This window comes from Lagenorhynchus albirostris, chromosome 17, assembly GCF_949774975.1.
Source record: "Lagenorhynchus albirostris chromosome 17, mLagAlb1.1, whole genome shotgun sequence".
NCBI classification, from domain to species: Eukaryota; Metazoa; Chordata; class Mammalia; order Artiodactyla; family Delphinidae; genus Lagenorhynchus; species Lagenorhynchus albirostris.
The window spans coordinates 463,281-483,012 of NC_083111.1; the positions used below are offsets into that span (position 1 = coordinate 463,281).

The 19,732-nt window shown below is 46.1% G+C and overlaps 1 protein-coding gene across 1 annotated transcript in view; it reads right to left on the reverse strand.

Moving 5' to 3' along the window:
* PRKDC (protein kinase, DNA-activated, catalytic subunit) overlaps positions 1–19,732 on the reverse strand; it is a 150,244-nt gene that overhangs the window by 70,845 nt on the left and 59,667 nt on the right. The window contains exons 31-40 of the mRNA XM_060128298.1: positions 17,434–17,685; positions 15,575–15,798; positions 14,800–15,008; positions 14,369–14,501; positions 13,787–13,945; positions 12,852–13,055; positions 6,791–6,976; positions 6,301–6,405; positions 5,327–5,494; positions 2,488–2,615 (exon numbers count right to left, since the gene is read on the reverse strand). Of these exons, the coding sequence (XP_059984281.1) occupies positions 2,488–2,615; positions 5,327–5,494; positions 6,301–6,405; positions 6,791–6,976; positions 12,852–13,055; positions 13,787–13,945; positions 14,369–14,501; positions 14,800–15,008; positions 15,575–15,798; positions 17,434–17,685 (1,768 nt within the window). The remainder of the gene's footprint in view (positions 1–2,487; positions 2,616–5,326; positions 5,495–6,300; positions 6,406–6,790; positions 6,977–12,851; positions 13,056–13,786; positions 13,946–14,368; positions 14,502–14,799; positions 15,009–15,574; positions 15,799–17,433; positions 17,686–19,732) is intronic.

Below are 19,732 nucleotides of genomic sequence, written 5' to 3' on the forward strand. Positions count from 1 at the left end.
TACATGGGCTCTGCAATATTCATCTGGACACTGTCCTAGATTTCAATTCTCTCAAGGAGCATCCTGCTTTGAGCACAGTGGAGATGCACAGCCCTTACACAGAAACCTAAAGGAAAGAGGAGGAAAAGGAAAAGAGCATAAATGGGCCAACAGATGGGTTTACTGAAAAATAAATGCAAATGAGCATTAAATATATGAATATATGTTCCATTTTACTCATAATAAAAGAAATACAAATTAGAGCAACACTGAGAAATCCTTTCTCCCCTATTAACGCTGGAAAAAATCCAAATGTTTGACAATATACTCTATTGGCAAGACTGTGATGAAACATACTTTCATCCACTGCTGGAAGGAATGCAAATAATACAGACTCCAAAAGGGGATGTGGTGATATCTAGCAAAGTCACAAATGCATTTACCTTTTCACTCACATTTACAAATCCACTCCAAAGCTACACTGGCAAAATACAACATGACATGTGCACAGGGCTATTCACTATGCCATTATTCTCATCAGCAAAAGACTGACCAAAAGCCCATCAGTAGGGGCTGCTTCAAAATACTTGGTACTTCCACACAGTGAATAATTACACAGTTGTTTAAAAAAAAAAAAGGAAAGCAGAAGATCTCTACGTGCTGATTTAGCATGATCTGCAGAAAACATGAAGTAGAAAGAAAGGTGAAAGGGCAGAAGACGATAGGAGAGGGAAGCAAGGCTCCTGAATGTAGCGCATTACGTACTTCTAACGTTCGAATCATGTATGTATTTTACATATTCAATAAGAAAATTAAGTCAAAAAAAAAACACAAAAACTTCTAAGATCTGAAAATGAATTAAAGCATACCTAATGAATTGGTATAATAACTGCACATTGAAAAACACTTTCAAGTGATTCTGGAACACAAAATTTGACTGTATATCCTCAGAGAATATATTCTAAGTAAATTATAAATAAAATTTAAAATGTTAACTTCTTCCAGCTATGATTATTCTTAGTAGTAATACTGGTAGTGTTAGTTTTGAAAATATTTTATGTGTATTATAGGATAAAGCAATTAAATACTGGTGAAATGTTATTAAAAACAACACTGAACAGAAAATAATTAAAATCTACAATGTAAGGGAAAAATAATAAAAGTAATAAAAAACCCATAACGTTAAGATTGAAAGGAAAGTATCAGGATATTTTCCTTTTCCTTAAAACAAACAAAACTATTCCTCAGTACAGCACTAACCAGTAGTAGTGCTATAACCCAGTAGCACTAAGTTCGCCGAGGACCCAGCCTGTGGTCTCTAGGTGCCGTTTCACGGGGCTCTCTAGAGAAACAGCTTGACTCTGGGTCAAGGTGAGCCTGCGGTGATCTGCTGAGCCAGAAGACATGTATAAGACATCAGAGATTAAGGAAGGCTGCCCAAGAACCTAGGAGCTGGCCGCCATGGACTCCCACTGCCACAGATGGGAACGGTGTGAACGTAAAAAAGAATAACAACTGCCACTGATTGAAATTTACTTGTTTTGTTTTTAAAAGTTCTAAAATTGAAAAATATTAACTAATTTTCACAGAGACAACTGTAGCATTGGAGTTTTAGAACTGGGATGTGGAAAATCCTCCAATTTTGTCTCTCTTTTTCAAAATTGTTTTGGCTGTTAAGAGGTATTTTGCATTTCCATATAAATATTAGGAACTGCCAGTCAATTCCTGTACCCGAAAAATGAGGCTTGCTGGAATCTGGATATGGAGTGCATTAAACCTAGCAATTTGAATAGAACTGCCATGTTAACAATATTGCATCTTCCAACTCATGAGCATGGACTATCTCTCCATTTACTTAGATCTTTAATTTTTTAATTTCCTTCAGCAATAGGTTGTAATTTTTGCTGTACAAATCTTGTGCTTCTTGTGTTAAGTTTATTCCCAAGTGCTTTATTCTTTTTGGTGCTATTATGAATGGTATTACATTTGTAATTATAGTGTCAAACGTTCTCTGTTCTTAAACAGAACTACCACTGACATTAGAATACTATGTATTCTGAATCCGACAAATTTTCTATGATTGTTTATTGGTTCGAACAGTTTCTTGTAAATCTTTAGGATTCTCTGCCTTGTGCCATCTGTGAGTAGAAACAGTTATACTTCTTTCTTTCCAAGTTGACTGCCTTTTATTTCTTTTGCTTGCCTGACTGCAATGGCTAGAACCTCCAGGACTATGTTGGATAGAAAAGAACAGACGTCCTCGCCTTGTTCCCAACTTTGGAGGAAAATTCAGCCTTTCACTATTAACTATTTTGTTGGCTACTGGTTTTTCATAGATGATCTTTTGCAAGTTTTATCATCGATGAGTAAATGAGCACTGGATTTTGTCAAAACTTTATCTGCATCTACTGAAATAATGCACTCATCGTTTTCAAGAACAGAGATGATAATCTCCCACAGAAATAAAACACATATGGTTCCTGGAATCCCAGACTAGGAATGACTCACTTTCTGGCTATCTTCCTGAAAGTGGATTGAAATAACTCTTCCATAACATGCTGTTGCTCCCGACAAAGAATTTCTGTCATCAGCTCCAACAACACGGGACTCTGTGATAACTCCAATGCATCCAGAAGCTAGAGAAGAAACACACACCAATAATAATGACGATGATGATGATAATAATTGCATTGGATTTGTTTTTTGACAGTTCAAATAAAAAGGGAAAGCAAATTATAACAATTTCACAAAGATTAACAAATGCTAATATATGTCATTTTTGCAGCTATGGAATGCCTGGCATATAACAATGTTCATTAAATATTTGAGTTTTGATTCTCTCAAAGTTTTGCAGATATTCTTCCTCCAACCGTGTTTGGGGCCCTCTCTTCACCTCCACGAGGCCTCTCCTCGGCTCCGGGCCCTCTGGGGGCGGCAGCGTGCACCCTTCACACCACCCTCACTGCACAGCACACACACTCCAGGCTGTGGGTCCAGTGTTCTCATCTCACCTCCCATCTTCCATCTCCATGTCCTTTTGCTCTACTCTCTAGGAGACAGCTGCAATCTTATCTTCCATTTGGTGAAGGTTTTTAAATTTTTCTTTTGTGTATTTAATTTCCAAGAGCGCTTTCTTGTTCTAGTTCATGCACTTGATATACTGTCTCTCCTCTCTGAAGCTGCTCTGAACAGTCTCTTCGACGTTCTTATCTCGACTTGTTGCCTCTGCTCCCTCTGAGTTCCTTTCTCCTGTTGGTTTACACCTTTCTTAGACTGGAAGCTTTCTTCAAAGGTGCCGCGACTGTCTGCACTTGCATTTATGTTAAGGGAAAGTACTAAAGATCTACCCAGAACCTTTGTGGACATGACAACCATCTGCTGGCAGATTGCTGGGGAGCAGGAAACTCAGATGGTACCAGCATGATGGTGCAGAAAGAACACACCATTCGACAGAGAAATGAGGAGGTTACCACGTCAACCAGGCCACCAGATGCGAGGTCGCTCACAAGGGGACGTGCACGACACCTGCCTCCAGGTGTGGGGTTGTTGCCAGAAAGGTTAGCCTGAATCTCACAGCCAAGCTTGAAGCCTAACTTCCAGTTTAGAGGAAACACAGAGGGTAAGGAAAGCCAAAACGCACCTCAAGGGAGCAATCAGACAAACAGGACAGCATCCGAGAGACGCGCTCGGGCTACTTCCAAAACCCAGTGTCGCAGAGAAATAAAAGGGATGGGGGTGAAGCAGTCCTGGATTTAAAGACACCAGAGACCTGACATTCGAGCCAATCGTTAATTAGATCCTGGTTTGAAAAATCCAGCCAAACACAGGGACATCTGGAGAAACGTGACCATGGACGAAACAGCACAGGGTCTGAGAGCAGCGAGAATTTTCTTGGGCCTGGTATCAGCGTGGTGCCTGCCTCTCAGGAACTGCTGCTGAAACATTCAGGAGTGAAGCACCAGGATGTCTGCAGCTAACTCGCAAGCGTTTCAGTCAGAACACACACGCACACACAGACAAAGCAAATAGGACGAAAAGTTAACTGCTGAATACAAGAGACGGTTATATGGATGCTTGTTGACTATTCTTCCAACTTCTCTGTATGTTGGAAAGAAAGAAGTCACATCAGGGTAGGGAGGAGAGAACCCATGTGGATGGGTGGTTTGTAAACAGCCTTTCCGTGTGGCTGCGTGGCTTCTGTACAGGATGGTGACTGGGTCCCACAGACCAGAGACCCAGGAATGAGCTGGAAACCTTTTAAGGCTAGACTTAGAATAACAAGCATCACTTCCACTGCATTATTTTCTTGTTACTAGTGAGTCCTTAAGGACAACCCATATGCAACAGGAGAAAAATCAGACTACGTTGCTCAAAATGTATGACGTCTCTTTTTTCCCCACGTGACGGAAAGTCACACCCTAAAAACATGTGGACGGGATACACTGGTGCAGCCATCCTTGGAGAGTATGTGTATCTCTACCCTGGCACTTATTACAGTGTGTTTTAATCATCGTTTCTTCCTTACTTTACTATAAGCTCCTTGAAAACAAGACAGTATCTTTATTATTGTTGAGTCCATCACGAGTATGGGCGACCACCACCTACCCTCTCTCCAATGGTGATTCTCTCGTTTTCCCTACTGGCTGGCCCCTGAGTTTTAGCTGAGTATACTGCTGCCCAAAATAAGAACATTCACAGTCTCACTCGCTTGTATGTGGCAAGTGGGTTATCAGCAGAATTAATACGTGCAAGGTCTGGATTAAGCCCTTAAAGGAAAGGGATGCTCTCTCCTGCCCTCTCCTCCCTCCTGTTGGCTAGAACGGACAAGACAGGAGCTGGATCAGCCAACCTGGACAAGGTAGATGCTACGTGTGGGGGACGACAGAAAAGAAGAAGGTAAAGGAGACGGGGTCCCTGTAGAGGATCTAGAACTGTACAGGAGGGAGAGAACCTAGCTTCTTGGCTAAGCCCCCGGTGTTTTGGAAACTTACGCTGTATATTAACTAAGTGATACCCACTAGATATTTCTCAAATGACCACTAGTCAACTAAACTTCAGAAACTGCACCATAGGTGATATTCTATTTCTTAGCTCTCTTCGGTATTATTCTTCAAAGCTTATACATTACACATAAAATATTTCACAATTTTTAAATGGGAGAAAAATTAGCCCCAAAGGATTCAGGTACACATCGGCCCCCACAGACAAGCTTTCAAAATGAGTTAAAATGAATCCTTCGAGTTAGAACACTCTCTGACTCTGAATATTTCACTAACTTCTTTTCACCAAGAAATGTTAACAAGAAACAAGCAGTGCTTAATTTTAGTTGCAACTACTAAAAACTAACCTTTTTCATACAGTCCGCGTAGTTATTGTATCGCAGAGTCCCCGGGGGAAACTCTTCAGACTTCATAGGGAAATTAGAAACAATGAACTTCACGAGAACGTGCTTCAGCTCCTGCAGATGGCCTCCAGTGAGACTGGTGAAGAATGGGAGCAGAATCACAGCCTGGCCCTGCAGAGCGAGCGCAACGTGAGACTGGCTTAGGGATTCCGCACAACGAGTGCAACGACTGCTTTCTAAAGACTGCGCCAAGAAAGCACCACACGTGTGGACTCCGGGCTCACTTCAGGACACCTCCTCGGCAGCGTCAAACCCACCAGCAAGACGCGGCCCGGCCCTCGGCTTCCACTCTCGGGCTCGCGGGCTGAGGCAGGGCTGTCCCGTGTGAGCACAGGACAGGGCAGCCTGACTCTGCGTGTGGATCTCCTCTGCAAACGCAGCCTCTACTAGAAGCGCGCTGCCTGAGTTCTGTGAGAAAAGACTATTGTGAATACCCTACGGGGCGACTGCGGAACTCAGGGCTTCAGAGCACTCGGTGTGCTTCCTTCCTCCCTTGGGTAGCAGGTCAGTTCCCAGACCTCCTCGTGTTGAGAAATGTGAAACCTGACTAATCACATACAGCAGAAAATTCCAAAGAAATACCCTCATGATCCACTACAAAGATGGTTTTCAGGAAGGCCACACTTTACGGGAGTGTAAAATCTAATTACTACAGGACTTTAAAATTACAAAATCTGTTAAGTTCTTGACCCTAAAAGTAAGAGAGATATTTTCTGTTATTAATTAACAGAAAGATGACTGAGGGCCACAGAAGCTGGTGACGGGTACCCGGGCGTCACTGTGCTGGTCTCTCTGCTTCTGAATATGTCTGAAATTTTCCATAATAAGAAAACAGAAAATATCACAAATACACAAAAATACAGAACAGGAAAAAAAATGGAGAACATAATCTGAAAAACATCTTTTCAACCACTTACCTTTAAATGTAGACCCAAATTTGGATCAGCAAGTAGACTAACATACGTTGTAAAAACTTCTGGGAACGCACTGTGATTTGTATTAAAAGATACAGATGAATCAATCTAAAGGAGGGAAAATGAAAACACATTTCTACATTATGCCTCTAATTTCCTTTAATACATTTTTCCGTTTTTAAATTTCAGAAATGACCTATACATTTGTTCTTGGGCGCCAACAGCATTTCAACAATTCCTGTTCTGAAATATTTTAAAACTATCTGCTAAGACAATGCACGTAAAGCTACACTGAGAAGATAAAGAATAAGAAATGAAAATGAGAATAAAAGATAATTACGTAAAATAATGGAAAAGTATAAAATATAAAGTAATCAGCAATTGTCCAAGTTATTTTTTATTTGTCAAACCAATGAGCTTTTCAAGAAGCCTCCATCGAATTTTTAAAGACAAGCGACAGACGCAGCTACATTTTCAAGGTCTCTCAGAATACCTGCAGAATTTTTGCCAGCAAGGTCAGCACGGCCATTTTGCTGTCCGGGGCAGCATCCCTGGCCCACCACGGGCCGCAGCTCCTCCAGCTCTGCAGGATGGCACCCACCAGTTCCAGGCCTTGGTGCTTCTGACTGGCTCGGTCCCGGAAGCTCTGATCCAACAGGCCATTCAGAACGGCGCTCACCTGAGACAGCGCGGGGTGAAGCAAGAACTCTTACCATCAAGGCTGACAGACACGCAACAGAATTTACTGTCATTTTTCAAAGCTATTCTTGGAAAATGAAGATGCTATTCCTAGAACAGCTGTTTACTTCACAACTCCTCATATCTGAAAACAGCACTTTAACATGTATATTTTCCCACAAAGGCATACGGTGGTCCCCTTTATGAAATAATGCTTAAACTGCTATCTGTTGTTTTCTTGGTCGGGGCCATTCTCCATGGCAGGGGAAATCAGCTCTCTCTGGTCACCATCACCACCAGATGCACTCATACATGCACACACACACAGGCACGCACACAGGGACACACACACGCTTAGAAACAGCACACACACACATGCACACACGGAAACGCACAGAGTGAAACACACACATGTACACGCACACAGGGACACATGGACACGGGCACACAAGGGCACAGGGAAGTACATGCACATCTCCTGTCCTACTGCCTTCCCAACAGTGATCTCCTAAATTCGGTTAGATTAATTCAATATTCCTGCTGTTGTGACAGGTAGCTCCGCTCACAGATGATCCGAGCTGAGTACTAGCACACATTTCCTTCCTCACATAACATTTTGATCTACCTGAAGTGAGTACCTGACGCTTGAACAACTCGGGTTTGAACTGCGTGGGTGCACTTAACGTGGAAACGCGCACTACGGCGCCGCACGGTCTGCAGGAGGGGGATCCGTGGACACGAGGGCCGACTGTACAGACAGTTGTACGTGGACGTTCGCCTGGCAGAGGGACAGCACCCCAGCTCCCCCACCCCTTAGCTGTTCTCAACGTGACTGTCACTGTTGTCATCAAACTCTCCCAAATTCACTACGTCTCCTCTAGACGTGCAAACGCATCAGGGAGGCTGTGAGCCATCTCTGGGGCACCACCTCGGGAGGGTCAGGGACACCAGTCCGGGTCTTGAGTGGAGGTCACCACCCCCCGCCCCCAGGAGACTCGTCGGCAAACTTCCCGGACCCCACGCCCTCCTTTTTCCCAGCTTCTGCTCCATCTCGGTGGAGAACTTCCCCCGGCAGCTTCCCAGCAAGAGGAGCACAGGACACAGACCCCCATGGGGACCTGGCACACCTGAAACACCTGCACTCGGCTCTCACTCATAATCGTTAATCCTTCCCACTCAGGTGAGAAGTACTCTTTCCGAAACTGTGCACGAAATCTGGCTCACTGTCTCCCAGGCTGCACTCTGCTGTTGCAAAGACAACCGTCATCCAGGTTCCTAATCCTTTTGAAAGACCTTTGGGTTTTTTCTCTTGTAGAAACTTTTCAGCATCTTCTCTCCTGGGGAACCCCTAAGGTTTCAAATTTTCAAGAAGTGTGCTCCGTGTGGAGCTGTTTCCATACAATGCACTGGACATTCGATGGCCTTTTCCATCTGAAACTCAGAATGGTCATTCCTGAAACGTTATCCATGAAGCCTCTACTTGGCTCGTCCTCTGTCAGGGGTGGAGGCCATGGAGCTGGACCTTGTAGATAGATTCCAAGTTTCCTCATCGCTTCTCCATTTTCTGATTTGTAACCTTACTCTGCTCTCCATGAGAGTTCCTGAATTTTATCTTCCAAATCCACTTCATCCTTAATTTGTGATATGTATGTTTAATTCACAAATTTTCTTTCTTGTTCTCTGATATTCTTTCTCAATAGCGATTCTTGTTTCACGGATACAGTGTCTTCTCTCACCTCTGAAGTTTCTTTCTTTTTACACCCCATCTCACTGAATAATCTCTGTTTCAGGTGCCTTTTCCCTGCCCGTCCTTTCAGAAGCCCTGTCCTGAATAATCTCTGTTTCAAGTGCCTTTTCCCTGCCTGTCCTTTCAGAAGCCCTTTCCTGAATAATCTCTGTTTCAAGTGCTTTCTCCCTGCCTGTCCTTTCAGAAGCCCTTTCCTGGAGCGCCTGGTGCTTCACAGTGGTCGGTACCCACTGAGGAACGGACAGAAGCGTGAGCAGCGGGCAGGGCTCACCAGCAGCAAGGACACTGGAAGTAGATCTAGTTGGGCTGGGATAACGGTATCTTGATTTTCTCTTAGGCTTTTCAGCACAGTCTGAAATCCTGCCTGAGGGTGTATCTAGCTGACTGTGTTCTGAGAGCCAAATTGAAGAAAATGGCCTAACGCCTCAAGGTTCAGAACTTGGACGGGCTTTCACTTAATTCCCCAGAAGGTATCCTTACATCACAAAGGATCATAAAAAGACCACTAGGAACAATTATACACCAACAAACTGGACAACCTGGAAGAAACAAATAAATTCCTAGAAACAAACAACCTATCAAGGCTGAATCATGGAGAAATAATCTGAACAGACCAATTACTAGCAAGGAGACTGAATCAGTAATCAAAACATCCCAACAAACAAAAGTCCAGAATCAGATGGCTTCAATAGCGAATTCTACCGAAACAATCAAAGAAGAACTAACACCTTCTCAAATTCTGCCAAAGAAGTGGGCGGGGAGGGGGGCACGGAGGAAGCACTTTCAACCTCATTTTACATGGCCAGCGTCACCCTGACACCAACACCAGACGAGGACACCTCAAGAAAAGAAAATTACAGGGAAATATCCCTGAGGAACACAGATGCAAATATCCTCAACAAAGTGTGAGCAAAGCAAATTCCGCAGCACATTAGAAGGGCCACACACCGTGATCAAGCGGGTTTTACCCCAGGTACGCAAGGATGGTCCAGTGTCTGCAAATCAATCAAGGTGATACACCACAGTAACAAAACAGAGGTTAAAAATCATCGGATCATCTCAACAGATGCAGAAAAAGCATTTGACAAAACTCAACGTCCATTCATGATAAAAACTCTCAACAAACAGGTATAGAGGTAATGTACCTCAGCGTAATAAAGGCCATATATGACAAGTCCACAGCTAACATCATACTCAACAGTGGAAAGCTGTAAGCGTTTCCCCTAAGATCAGGAAAAAGACTAGGATGCCCACTCTCGCCACTTTCATTCAACACAATTTCAACATAATATTGGAAGTTCTAGTCATAGCAGTCAGACAAGAAAAAGAAATAAAAGGTATCCTTTCACTCAGAAAAAGGAGAACAGTCTCTATCTGGAGATGATAGGATATATAGAAAACCCTCAAGACTACCAAAAAACTGTTAAAACTAATCTAAAAATGTAGTGAAGATACAGGATACAAAATCAATATACAATTATAACATTCTACATAATAGTATGAATACATAATAGTTCTCAAAAAGATTTGAGAACATGAATAAATGTTTGGATAAATTGAGAGACATACTATAGAAAACATGGCTTAATTTTTTTAAAGAGGTCACCTTGGTTTAAATATGCTCTATACACATTGTATCACCACTCAAAATCCCTGTATGTTGTGGAGAGGGCTGTAGGAAACTTGGCAAAATGATTCTAAATTTCACTTTAAAGAAAATGTGTAAGTATAGCTTGAAGAATTCTGAAAAACAAAAATACTAAGAAGGAACACTGCCTTACCAGATGTTAAAGTGCATTTTAAAATTGCTGAAATTAAAACAACGTGGTACTGGCTGAAAAACAGATAGGTAAGTAACAAATTAAACAACCTCCGACCTAAATTTGTATAGAGATTCGGATCTGAAAAAGTTAGAAACTTGAATTAATGAGGAAAATATCCATTTGTGAATGAATGTTTGTCCAATATATATCTATTTAGGAAAAAATATTTCTACAGTGCTGTTTGCATTACTTCCATTTGTTTAAAAAAGAAATTATAAAAGTAACAGAAGAAAACATGGGCAGATAGATTTTAGGGATAGTATTGGGATGGAGAAAGGCTTTCTAAGTATGACATGAAAAACAGATCAACTGAAAAGAAGACTGGTATCTTCTTTAACTATAAAAAACCAAATACTTCTGTACGGAATAAACACTCCAACTGAGAAAGACAAATGGTCAGTAGGAAAAAGGACTTTCTGCATACATGACAGACAGAGGTCTGCTACACTTAGCATACAAAAATTTTACAAATTAATAAGAAAATACAGGGCTCCCCTGGTGGCGCAGTGGTTGAGAGTCCGCCTGCCAATGCAGGCAACGCAGGTTTGTGCCCTGGTCCGGGAGGATCCCGCATGCCGCGGAGCGGCTGGGCCCGTGAGCCATGGCCGCTGAGCCTGCGCGTCCGGAGCCCGTGCTCCGCAACGGGAGAGGCCACAGCAGTGAGAGGCCCGCGCACCGCAAAAAAAAAAAAAGAAAGAAAATACAACCCAAGAGAAAAATGGCAAAACACAAAACTACGGCATACACCAGAAACACGCTGGCTGCTCAAAAAAAATCAGTGTGAAACCAAGATCAGAAGAATTGAGGAACTAACGTTAAACTTGGGGATAAAAGTACAAAGTGGGATTCTCACCACTGGAGTAGTACAGTGCTTTTGCTATGGTTCAAAGCATTTCAAACTTCACTACGTTGCTTAAAGAAATACCTGGGTTATATACTGTGATTCTAATCTTCACTAAAGATGTTTCTTTAGAAAAAAGGTATCTTTACCCTCAACTATGCCCAGGGTCCCCCAGACAAGAGGGTCTGCGCCTCCAGCCTCCTGCACCTCGCAAGGACAGGGAGAGCCCACGGGAGCCGGCTAACAGTCACCCAATTCCCCCACTGCTCCAGGCCGCCTGCACACCAAGGCCTCACTGCAGCCTTCTCGGACTCTGAAGTCTGTTACTGCTTGTCCTTTTGCTTTCTAGCTTCCAAAATGTTGTCACTCTTGTCTTTTCTCCTTTTCTGTATCCTTTAAGACTGTGCTTTCAAAAAAACAAAAAAACAAACCACACTGTAGAGGGATCTAGGGAGGAGGTGGCGATAAATGAGTATGGTTTCTTCCCCGTAAGTCTGAAGAGCTTACAAGCTCGAAATGCTGTATTTCCTGAGTGTTGTGGGTCTACTGCAATTTTATTTCAAACTTCTAAAAATACAAATTTCTAGCGCAATCTACAAAATCTTCCCCTACAAGAGACAACTAGCACTGCTTGGAATAAAAGCTTATTAACTCAGCAGGAAATTATGCCTCTCCCTTAGAATGATCATTCCAACAGTTAATTTTTGATTGTCTACCGACCAAGTTAAATTTCAAAATTTTGTGTTTAGCAAACAAATCAACTATATATTAAATACTGATCTGGCATTCCTTGGCGCAGTGGTTAAGAATCCGCCAGCCAATGCAGGGGACACAGGTTCGAGCCCTAGTGCAGGAAGATCCCACACACCGCGGAACAACTAAGCCCACGTGCCACAACTACTCAGCCTGTGCTCTAGAGCCTCCGCGCCACAACTACTGGAGCCCACGCACCACAACTACTGAAGCCCGCGGGCCTAGAGCCCGTGCTCTGCAACAAGAGAGGCCACCGCAATGAGAAGCCCGCGCACCGCTACAAAGAGTAGCCCCCGCTCACCACAACTAGAGAAAGCCCGCACACAGCAATGAAGACCCAACACAGCCATAAATAAATAAATAAATGTATTAAAAAAATATATTGATCTGCACAGGTTCAATCTGAGGGGGCAAAGGGACTATAGCAGGAACACGTGGGAAATGAGGACTCAGCCTCGAGACCATGGAAGCCATGAACAGGGAGGACTGCGGCACATCAGGACCAGCCGCGGCCGGTGGGAATGAAAAGGCAGGCCGGCCTTTCCAGGGATGGAACCCGTAACCCCCTGCATTTGAATGCGAAGTCTTAACCACTGGACCAGCAGGGAAGTCCCTCACTTTGTTTTACTGATGTATTATTTCAGGCATACAGCAACCCTTTTATAAGCATTACTAAAGAAAATATACTGTATTAAAAGGAAAAATCCATTACCATTTTGGGATTATCCACAGACGATTTCATGAGCTCCAATACAGCAACATCTAGATTTTTCAACAGTTCAGTGTTGATTGTTTCTGAGAACAAGCTGTAGAAATACTGTCCGTGAGAGAAGCTGATGATGTTCCTCTGGGACCCTCCTGAGGATGGCATGGACACCACCGCCGTGTCCAGGAGAAGACCCACCAGGTGCTCACACTGCAAAGAGGAAAGAGAAGGGCTGTGGCACACGACTCCCCGGGCGGCTGTGAGCTCCAACAGCAGAGAACAGAGTCAGCAGGGGCCTGGTGCTGGGAGGCCTGGGTTGGTCTAACTGCAGGCGTTCAACATGGCTCCACTTTCCAGGTCTTACTTTGGGCGAGAACTCTCTCCCTGACCCACGTGTCTCCCAGTGCTCCACAGAATCTCGTGGCTGTGGCTTTGAGGGGAGAGTCTAGGAAGGCTGAGGACTGTTTACACTCAGTGGACAAAGGGGCACGAGAAGGGGAGGTGGGTGCACTGCGGAACCACAGCTAGAGAGACTGTGAGGCCAGCCCTGCACAGCTCAGAAGGCCCTGAGCACTTTGTGGGGTGTCTGGAATGCTCCTCCAGGGCCTCTCCCACATCAGCCTCTGAAGAGTTGCCCAGGATGGAGGAAGCAGAGGCCACTGTGTCAACACAGGTCGGCTTTGCAGTCACAAATTGCTCTCTGCCTGAAGGCCTTTTGGAAATAAACTGGGATAGACAAAACTTCAGCTTAAGAAGGTCATTCTACTCCTTTTATATTAAAAATAAAAAAAAACTTTTAGAAAGTCATCTCTGGTAAATCAGGTGAAGTCCTTTTGCAGCTAGGAAGCTACCCAGCTAAATGCCCGTTTGCAGAGACGCTGCATGTGAGTGATGCCCGACATCACTGGGACCGCACACGTGCACACAGCTGTTTTTCCTACCTGTCCTCCACAAGCAAAGGCCAACTCCAGAAGTCCATTGGCGAGCCGCTTGCAGCTGGGGTCCAGTGAGGGCAGGCACTGCCCTTCGACTCCAGGTGCGATGCTTTTATAAACCAGGGAGAGAAGCTTTGTGCCGAGAGAATGCGGCTGATCTGCAGACTAGAATAAAGCAACACTGAAATACCCAACAGTGAGGTATGACATAGAAAAACACAATCTCACACCTTTCATTAATACAAATCCACGCTCACCAACACTGACCACTGCCTTCCAACTGTCAGGGACACTTTCACGCACCTCTGACTCCCGGCCACACAGGCACAAGAGCAGCTAGAGCCTAAAGGTCTTCAGAAGGTGCTGGAAATATTCCAGTGGCCTTTATTTTCATTTTACATTAATAAACTTTTACACTTACTGTCACATTTACACTCTAGGCAACACTGCCATGTGTGGAGCAAGTATTTCTCTGATTTCTACCTCGGCATGCTCTGTACATTAACGGATATTTTGAAAAGGCTATAAACAAATCGACAAACTGGCATAGTGAGCTAAGAGAAGTGTAAAACAAACGGGCACCGTTACCTGCGACGGCGCTACAGCATGCAGAAAGCCAGCCCTGTGAAGCTGCTTCCAGGCCGACACGCCAGACGCCAGCTCGGCCCGACTAGCGTGCGCGTCCAGGCCATAAAGGTCAACAGTGCAGAGCTCCTCGATGCTGGCCGTGCAGGGAAAACAAAAGGAAGCCAGGTGAGTGCCGGTCTCATGACGTTACAGGACACTGAAGACTGTGTGCGTCCTGCTGCAATGTATTTACTAGCTTCCCGGTGCCCCAGTCCGCCGCAAGGTCCTGGACAGCAAACCCAGGTTAAGCAAACTAGGGTGCGTGCCAATGCCGCAGGGACCACTCGGTGCCACCCGCAGGCTGTCTGCTGCCCTGAGGGCTAAGCCATGGAGGGACCTCTGTGCCCCGCCCTCACCCCCACCCCGCCCCGAGGCTGCCCTGGAAGCCCCACCTCCGTGTCGTGACCTCCTCCCTGAGGCATGCCTCCAGCGCAGCGCAGTGCGGGGACGTCTTCAGGGCCTTCAGAAGGCCCACGCACACACTGGGGAGGTGGTCCATCACCGGGAAGTCCCCGACGTTGAAGCCCACGCTCGAGGGCGCACACACTGTTCTCACCAGGAGCTTCGTAAGGTCTGCGCTGCACGAATCCTTCCCAAGGAGCTGCACAGACACACCCATCGGTCAGCGTTGGGACTTTCACCGCAGTGGACGGCCCAACAAGCGGGAAGGATGGGGTGGGGCTCAGACAGCACACAGTTCAGGCTCTGCGGTCCCTAGGTCTCCGCCGCGTGGACCTGACTGCCGTCACGGCGGAAGAGCAACCGTGGACCACACGTGGACAGGAGGGCCCAGAGGTGCCCCAGAGAAACCTTCACAGGGTGGCGCCGTGGGCTTCCAGCCCTGGCAGAGGCAGGGCCTGGCGCATAGTAGGCGCTGAGCGGGCACTGACGGGATGAGGGTCTCAGCCTCACAGACACATTTACAAATGCTGGCTGATGCGCATTTCGTCAGGCAGATGCTTGATCACAGCATAACACACAGTAGCCAATAAACATCTAGGAAAACTGTGTCTTATGTGCACAGTGAGAATCTGAAGCACATGCAGAGTTTTATCATTATTTTCAAGAAGAGACAACTCCTATAGCAAGGGAAAGTTCTAAGAAGGCCAGAACCACCAGTGGGTAGCCAAGCACAGGCCCCTTGATCAGGGCAGCGGGCGGGCCTACCTTCCAGCTGTCTGGGGAGGTGCCAAGCAGCGTTGTGGAGAACTCCAGGACCCGGACCACCACCGTGCATTTGCTGTAATTGTATCTTTCTGCCTCCTGTGGGCTGGGTCTGTCACCTGCGGCCCCGGCACCAAAGCACTTTTCTGCCGCCGTGATATCATGCAGAGCAATGCTTTCTAAGAAGAAAGCCACTGCTTTCCAAAGTGAAGACTGTGTTTCAGCGCCTAGAAAAAATTGTATTAAAATGTTAACATACACTTCCTTCTAAACCCACTAAGATTAACGTAAAGTTCCGTCTTTAAGTATAGGTGTGATATACTTTCAGTCAAAATTTTAAAAGTTTTAATAAAAGCTGAATAAAACAGCACTTATTTCTTCTCATTTCAAAACACCACCTGAACAGAACTCAACTGCAGACTCGTACAGTAAGAACACACCTACGGAAGGTTAGGTCTTGGCTCTCAAACACTACCATGGGACCATAAATTAACATGATCTTTCTGAAGGGCTATTTGCCAAATCGTACTAAAAGCTTAAAAACACGTGCACACCAATTTCTATCAAAGGCTTAAAAGCTCATATGCTTTGATCCGGCACTGAAATTGTATCCTCGGGAAATAATGGCAGAATTGCAAAGATGTGCTTTGAAGATGTTAATTTTAGCATTGTTCTTAATAATAAAAAAATAGGAGCAGCCTAAATGTCCTTCAGAGGGCAACGGAGAGACACGCCACGGCAGTGGCCTTTACGCAGGAGGCTGCGACTGGCGTCCTATGGGATCAATTTCAGATCAACTCCCCAGCGGGTTTCTCCCAGAACTCGCGAGTGTGAGACACGCTCCGCCACAGGAAGGACGGACATGCTGTTCTCCACTCCGCAATCCGAGCACAGCTCACCGTTCTGGGGTAAAGGCAGGGGACACGTGACAACAATGGTGCACAAGCCAGGGGAGTGAACAAAGGTGGCGGCTGGTTAGGTCCTCTAGGGGACGGCTTCCAGGTCTTTGTTCTCCTTAGATTTAAGGAAGGCGATCAAACTGTCAACTGACAGGTCATTATGTATTCAAAAAACTGGGAGAAAATGTGTTCAGAACTGCATTCTCAAACACCAGAGACCCTGAACCCAACAGCCCAGGGGCCGTCTGACTCCTCCCAACCCCGTCACCTCTGACAGGCCTGCGGAGAGAAGAGCAGGCCCTCTGCTCAGACGCCGCCCCGGCCGGAATGGAGACCCCCCCGCCCCGCCCCCCCCCCACAAACAGTCATGCAAAGAGCACAGCCCATTCTGAGGGCAAGTCTGAGGCTCCGCCCACAGTACGGGGCGGCAGGAGAACGGCCAGCTGCTCCGAGAACCCTGAAGCAGAGAGCACACCTGCCAGGTGACAGCCGGCTCCAGGTGCTGCTTCCCAGGGGACACCATTCCCAGAGCCAGCGCCTGCCCTCGTGGGCCACCGGGGTCCCCAGGGGGACAGAGCCTGCCCAGCACTCACATCCCACCCGCCTGACGTCCTTTGCAAACAACACCGTCACTACCGCACTACAACAGAGAAGCTCCAGCGACAGAAAGATGCGAGAAAACTAAAGACCCGCTCCACAGAGACATGGCACAAGACCAGAGGGCCTCAGGAAAACCTCAGAAGGTTACTTTGCACAAGGGTCACTGAGAACCTGTGCACAGGGCAAGAAAGCAGCACAGACTCCGGGCGGGGAGCCCCCCACCCTCACTGTGAGCTCGGAGACGCAGGCAGAGCTGAAGAAATGACACCCCGTGATCCTGTCCAACCAAAACCCCACCCATCTTGGCCCCGGCATGGTTCCAGGCAGAGCCGGACGGTGCTGACCCAGGGAGGCTCTACCCACCCAGGAGCTGGGCGGCACCAAGGGTCCCTGCGCCCAGGAAGGTGCTGTAGCACTCCAGCGCAGCCAGCAGCGCGTCCATCCACTGCAGCGTGGCACGCAGGCTGAACGGCCCACGCAGCTGGCGGAGGGTGGGCTGGGTGAGGATGCCGGCTGGCGGACCGCAGGCTCCTCCGCCCTCAAATGCGTTTATGAGGAAGGAAATGCCTTCCTTCTGGATCAGGTCTCTCAGCCACAGGGAAGGGGATTTGTTGCCTTAAAAGAGAAATAAGATTAAAACACACATATAAATCACTTTCATGTAGTTAAAATCACTTGATCTAATCACTGTACCTAATTAAAAACAGCATCTCCCAATAATAAGAAACAAAAATTAAAAGTGTGGTATGTTAAAAATGTAATCAGACCAGAACAAGACAGGCAATATAACAATATTTCAAATAGTTTTCCATAAATGTCCCACATAAACGACCTACCAGTGCACTGAAATTCCAAAATGATCCAGGATAGTCTTATTTTAACCACAGCACTCACAACTTGCTCACTGTACTTACTGTCAAGAAAGTATTTCCACCAAAAGCCATTCTCTTCAGTTTCTTTAAACATTATTAACATAGTCGGATACCACCTGAATACCTATAAACTTCATACTCTTTCTCTTGCCTTTTTTCTTGAAAGTCATTATTGCTTTTTTTACAGAATAAACACAGAGCAGTCAGACACTCCAGCCCCTCTGCCTGTGCCACTGGCGGCCGCGGGGACCAGGCCCTGCCAGGCTGCTTCCTCGTCCACGGTGAGACGCACACAGTATCTACCTCTGAGGCTGTCACCAAGGCGAAGTGAACTGAAGCAGTTAATATCTGAAAAAGCACTTAGAATAGCATCTACCACGTGGTAAGTGCCGTGCTTATTAAATAAAAGAGTCAAATGATCTGCTTTTGAAAAGATATTTTTCTTTTAGGTATTAATCATTTTCTAAATTAAAGAAAAAAACATTAAAGTGTATTTTGTATGCTCTGAAATCAGTGGCTGTGAAAAGGTCAAGTCATTCTGACCCTAATGAAGGTACAGAAGAATCCAAAACAGTAATGTAATTCTGATGCAAAAGAACTGGGGGCTTCCCTGGTGGTGCAGTGGTTAAGAATCCACCTGCCGATGCAGGGGACGTGCGTTCGAGCCCTGGTCTGGGAAGATCCCACGTGCCACGGAGCAACTAAGCCCATGAGCCACAACTACTGAGCCTGCGTCCTGGAGCCCGTGCACCACAACTACTGAGCCTGCGCTCTAGAGCCCGTGAGCCACAACTACTGAAGCTCGTGCGCCTAGAGCCCGTGCTCCACAACAGGAGAAGCCACCGCAATGAGAAGCCCGCGCACCACAACGAAGAGTAGCCCCCACTCTCCACAACTAGAGAAAGCCTGCACGCAGCAACAAAGACCCAATGTAGCCAAAAATAAATAAATTTATTTTAAAAAAAAGAAGAAATTTTTTTTACTGTGTCAAAAATACCTCTCACAAGCTATATAAGTAAAAGACTAGTACCATGTTTTCAGGGGTTGTTTTAGGAAGAAATATTAAACTTTCCATTATTTTCACTAAGAAGAAATGAATAAAACTGTAACCATGAGTGAAGAACACTACTATATTTAAATTCTACGTCGAGTGCTAGCTAGGAGCGGCAGAAGAGGACGTGCAGAAAGGAAGGACCTGGGAAGACAGGTCTAGAGGGAAGCAAGACAAGTCGAGGATTGGGGGGGGGCCCTCCCCACTGTGAGGTGGTCTCTGTCTCTCTGCCTCTCCACCCAATCCGCCCCCACTCCCCGGTGTCGGCATCGGAAGGCCCCGACACGCAGCGGGGACACACCTGCACCTGTCATAACGTCCCATGGGTCTGGGTGTCCACATACGCGGCCCGACCACGCACACAGTACTACTGCAGGACACGGGACCTTGAAAATCACAGGGGCAAAGTCAAAGAAGAGGGCAGACACCCCACTGGAAGACACAGAAGAGGTGAGTCACGGTGGTAGCAGGGCAAGGTTCACCAGTACTCAGCATCCTGTGCTTACTAACGAAGACCACTCTGAGAGGCAGAGCGCTATTACTCCCCTGAAAGTATGTAGCAGGCAGCTACGAAGAAGAGCAGCGGAAACGTCTGCGATCAGCCAAGCTGACGCCGCTGGAACCGCGGGGCCTGCAGCCAGCGGTGCTACCTCCGCAGTCTGGGCCTTAGTTTCCTCTAAAAATAAGGAGAAGATGCCCCGCCCTCCATCCCATCCACTCTTCACTGACTTCGTTGTGA